Genomic DNA, 4,529 nt, shown 5'->3' on the forward strand with positions numbered 1-4,529 from the left:
AGTACATCGTCCTATTTGTGGCCAAGGTGCTGATGGGGCAGATGCAAGAGGTGAACGATGTGCGCGAGTACGACGTGGAGGACAGCAAGAAAACCACAATGGCCAAGAAGAAAGAGGCTGGACTGCAGCTGCCCGGTGCTCTGAAAGAAGGGTATGTGGGTGGGGGGGATCGCACACGTGTACGGCATCTGTGGGCTCGGGGAGGGGATGCTGGTGGACCTCCCGGGACCCCGGACCACTGTCAATGGGTTCACCACTGGGCTGGAAGACAGAAGAGCAAGGTGCTGTGACAGAGAGTATGAATCATTGCTGCAAGTGTCAGGAAGGACTTTGTATCTCCATGCCCAGGCGTGGTGGTGCGTCTGCCCATCTTTCTGTCCCGTGAGCCCTCACCCGCCCCTTCCCCTGCTCGCCGTGTAGGACTGGCTCTTTGCTTGAGGCTGTTCTCCCTGAGCAGCGTCTGCGCTTCGTGTGGTGAGCACCAAGTCTGGCGAGATGCTGGGTGCCACGGAGCAGGTCCGGCCGACTGGGGACAAACTGTCTGCCTGAGCCTGTCAGGACAGGTCTGACCTCAGTAGTGATTTGTGAAGGTGAGGGAGGGCGAGTCGGTGCGGAGACGGAGGGCTGACTGTCTGCTGTGCTCTCTTTCGCAGGATGCACCTGAAGAATGGACTTGTAAAAGACAAGCGGTTATAAGGGACGCGCGGCCGCCGCAGCCTGGGCAGCCTGGCTGGATCTGGGGACTGTCCCAGGACCCGATGCTCAAACTCAGCGAATGAAAGGCACAAGGAGAACTTCATCCCCGATCCCCCTTCATCCCCTGCCCGGAGCCGGGGAAGAGATGCCACTGACAGGATCAGGCCCCTCCTGGGTCTTGCCGGTGACCAGGCTTCACCCCACGCTGGTGTGCTTTCTCTAGCCAGTCCGTGCTGGTTCGGTTGAGAGGCTTGGTTCAGTTGGTGGCTTTGCTGGTCCAGGTAGGATTTGGAGCTGGCTTTAGGTCCCCTGGTGCTTCTTCTGTCACTCCATCCCTCGGCTACTCTCAGTCCCTGTGAGATTTCCCCGGTCTTTATTGTTGGACCCTCCCACCGACCCTTCCTCAGCAGCCCTGGTGGGTCCTCGGAGCCAGCATCGAACTGGGGAGGGGAACCTCCTCTCCTCCATCGCCATCACCGTCCCAGGCAAGGGGAGCCCAAAGCCAGCTCTTCTCTAGCTGCCACGCAGGGGCTAGACGTGACGTGGTGCCCCTCTGACCCTTCCTCCTCGGGAGGGGTCACCAGTAGAGCTGCCCATGTAGATCTGGAGGCACAGCACAGTTCCTGTGAGTGGGGCTGCCTGGAAACCCACCCCTGGAGCGCTATTCCAACCTCCTGTCCTGCCGGATGACGGCCAGGAGACTTAATTTGCTTAAAACGCCTATGTATGTCTTATAGTTGCTTAAAAAACCGGTCCCAGTCCTGCCAGGTCCCCTGCTGAGGGATCTCTAGACTCTCACCCGGCAATGTCTGCTTGCTCAAGTAAAGAGCAACCGGTCTCTGCTCCCCGTGGTGGATTTCCAGGCAGTGCCCGTGCTGGGTCCCGAGGCTGGGCTGCCTCTGCTGGGGAGCGCTGGGGGTTCTACCGCCCCTTGGGCCAACACCGTCCCATCACTCTCCTCTCGTGACCGGCACCCACAGCTCCGGTGTCCTCCCTGGGAAGCGGAGCTCCCTCCCAGCTGGGGACAACGGGCCGTGGAAGGGGTGATTTAATTCCAGGCATCGGAGCACGGTTAATTGTTTTTTTGGTGTTTTGTTTTGTTTCTTTTTTCTTGTTTGGTCTGTTTTATTGATTCACCCCCAGGCTCATTGTGTGAGCCGCGGGGAAAGTTCCTCGGGAACCAGAGAGCAAAATGTGACTTGGGCTGATGGAAACCATCCCAAGCCGTGGCAGGGCATGTCGCCACCTCGCTCGCCATCGCCTCGCGGGGTTTCAGAGGCGCCGCATCTCGGTGCTTTAGTTCCTCGGCTTTCCAGCGGGATTTGCAGGACGGAGGAAGTGAAGGGGACCCATACCCCGGGTCTCTTTCTGCTCCGGTTGTAGCAGAGTTGGGGTAACGGTGGTACCGAGTCAGCACCTGTGTGGGTAAACTGAATTTCACGGTGCTGCTGGCTCGTCCGGGCTTCAGCGCTTAGCTGGGTAACTCGTTGGGGTGTGCATGTGTGTGTGTGTAACATCGGGAAAGGGGCTGTGCCGACGTGGAGGTGACGGGGCAGGGACACCCCACGGTGGTGGGTGCCGATGGCTTTTCGTGCTGGTCCAGGGGCGGCGTGTGCGGCAAGGAGCCGAAGCGAGGGTTTGAAGATTTGGTGTGCTGGAAGTTGACGGCCTTGAGAGAGAAGAGTTGGATGCTGTGATAAAGGAGAGAAAAAAAAAAAAAAAAAAAAAAAAAGGTGGTTTTGGGAGGCAGGAGCAAGAGGAGCCCCAGATCTCCTGAGATCTCAGATCTGAGTCTCACCCCGGATCTGGGTGGGATGTCCGCAGTGGATGGGAGCAGTGCTCGACTTGCCGGTGGCGTTGTGTGGGGAAGAGCAGCCTCTTCCCTTCCACCAGGGACGTGGCGGTTGGACCTTCGTGTCGTGGAGATGTGGGAGAGACCACAGGAGCTCTGAGGGAGGAGGGCGGCCGCTCTCCTCTACACAGCCTCAAAGGGTTAACAGGTCCCGGGGGAGCCTGGAGGGACCGTTCACACCCTCTGCCCAATCCTGGGAATCCCTCTGTGCTAATTGAGCACTAACCAGATCAAAGGCTCCAATCAGGCCATCAACACCCTCCCTGGCCCCTGTCTTCACGTCCCCAGCCCAGGCCACCGCTCTTTGTCTGCAGGAAGGAGAGGGAAGAAATGTGGCTTCTCCCCAGCTTTAGGGCCGCCCTCGCCTGGGCTCTCCTCGGCGTGCTGCTGGGGATGGAGTTAAGCCTGCAGGAAAGTTTACTGTTAAAATCCTTGGGTTTGAGTGCCAAGCCCAGCCCCAAAACCTCCATTCCTGTGCCGTCTGTGCTCTGGCGGATCTTCCAGAAGAGAAAGACACTGCCTTCTACAAACAAAGACCTGGCGGATGCCTGTAGGGTGGAGGAATTTAATGTCCCTGGGAACATCATCCGTGTCTTGGCTGACCAAGGTACAGAAACGCTGTGGTTTGGGTCCTGTCTTTTGGAAGCCTCTCTGATCTCTGGGCTGGGAGACTTTGCTCCAATCCTTCCTTTTCCGTCTGGTCTCATGGGTGGTGGTAGGAGAGGCTGTGGGGGGGACAGGGCAGTGCCCAGAGTGGGTCTCCGGGAGGAATCACTGCTGTGTAGACTCTGGTCCCTCTGGATGCTGCAGATAATTATTTACAGTTTGGAAATGAGTCGGTAGAGGAGGCGGCAGGTGAGGATGGGGGGCTGTGTAAGGCTCTGTCCAGGGGTCACCCAACGCAGCCCAGCGATGCTGGTTTGGTCCCAGCTGACTGGTTTGACCCGTTGGGCTCGGGGTGGTGGAGGTGGCTCCACGCTGGGGCAGTGGTGATGTGGCTGTGGGTGCAGCGAGTGGGACCAGCACCCAGCTTCACACCGGGATGGGACGCTCGGCCGTTTGGCTCTGCCACCCCCCACCTCCTCCTTTTTGTCCTCCTGCCTCTGCCTGCCCACGCGGCGCCTGTGGCTGCCTCAGCCTGTGGCCCCTCTGAGCCGTTCGCAGTCACGTGGGAGCTGTTTGGTTGGTGTCCTCTTGGTCTCGAGACAGCGGGGAGCTCACTCCTCTTGGGATTCCAGGTTTCCAGTGGAAACCTTGGGCTGGCTTCAACAGCCAGCTGACCAGTTCTGAAAGTTTGCTGCTGTTTGCCCTCCTTTCCCCTCCATCCCACCCACATAACTCCCCTCCCCCTCCCCGTACTTGTGGGGAGATATTTATAGCCGGGGGGGAAATAACTCACCAAGATGTTGAGTGGAGGAGATGCCAGAAGGGCTGTAGCACCCCGGTGCCGCAGGCTGGAGCCCAGGTCTGGAGAGACCTTTCTGAAGGCCGTGCCACCAGGCTGACGGACCCTACTGCATCACTGGCTCCTCCACCCAAGGACTGCGGGCGCGCTCGGCTGCCCGCCGCCGTCAGCCCCATCTTCCTCTTGCTGTGCAGCCCGGAGCTTAAACGGGGGCACTGGGAGGCTGATCCTGCTCAGCCTGACAGTGTTCAACCACCGCCACCTCTATTTCTCCCTCTTTGTCAGGCCAGTTCATTCACAACGGGCAGCCCCAGAGGCTGCTGTGTCTGCAGAAGCGTCTGTACTTTAACCTCTCCGTGCTGGAGGAGGGCGAGCGCTTGACGATGGCACAGCTGGAGATCAAGTTCAGCCACAACTCCTACCACACCTCCAGCCAGGGGCAGTTTTTCGAGCTGAGGCTCTACCAAGCCTCCCAGATGTCTCTCCGGGGGATGTCCTCCCACGAGCGCGGCCGAAAGCTGCTGGTGGAGCAGTCCTTCGCCCAGCTGCACAAGTCTCTCCTCTTCAACCTGAGTG

The 4,529-nt window shown here is 59.1% G+C and overlaps 2 protein-coding genes across 2 annotated transcripts in view; both read left to right on the plus strand.

The window, feature by feature from the left end:
- The window catches only part of CERS1 (ceramide synthase 1), a 4,712-nt gene extending 3,759 nt beyond the window's left edge, over window positions 1–953 (plus strand). The window contains exons 5-6 of the mRNA XM_009887855.1: window positions 3–151; window positions 654–953. Of these exons, the coding sequence (XP_009886157.1) occupies window positions 3–151; window positions 654–696 (192 nt within the window). The 3' untranslated portion in view covers window positions 697–953. The remainder of the gene's footprint in view (window positions 1–2; window positions 152–653) is intronic.
- Window positions 954–2,878: 1,925 nt separating this feature from the next.
- GDF1 (growth differentiation factor 1) overlaps window positions 2,879–4,529 on the plus strand; it is a 2,185-nt gene continuing 534 nt past the window's right edge. The window contains exons 1-2 of the mRNA XM_009887865.1: window positions 2,879–3,155; window positions 4,239–4,526. Of these exons, the coding sequence (XP_009886167.1) occupies window positions 2,879–3,155; window positions 4,239–4,526 (565 nt within the window). The remainder of the gene's footprint in view (window positions 3,156–4,238; window positions 4,527–4,529) is intronic.

This window comes from Charadrius vociferus, unplaced genomic scaffold (assembly GCF_000708025.1).
Source record: "Charadrius vociferus isolate BGI_N301 unplaced genomic scaffold, ASM70802v2 scaffold1506, whole genome shotgun sequence".
Taxonomy (NCBI): Eukaryota; Metazoa; Chordata; class Aves; order Charadriiformes; family Charadriidae; genus Charadrius; species Charadrius vociferus.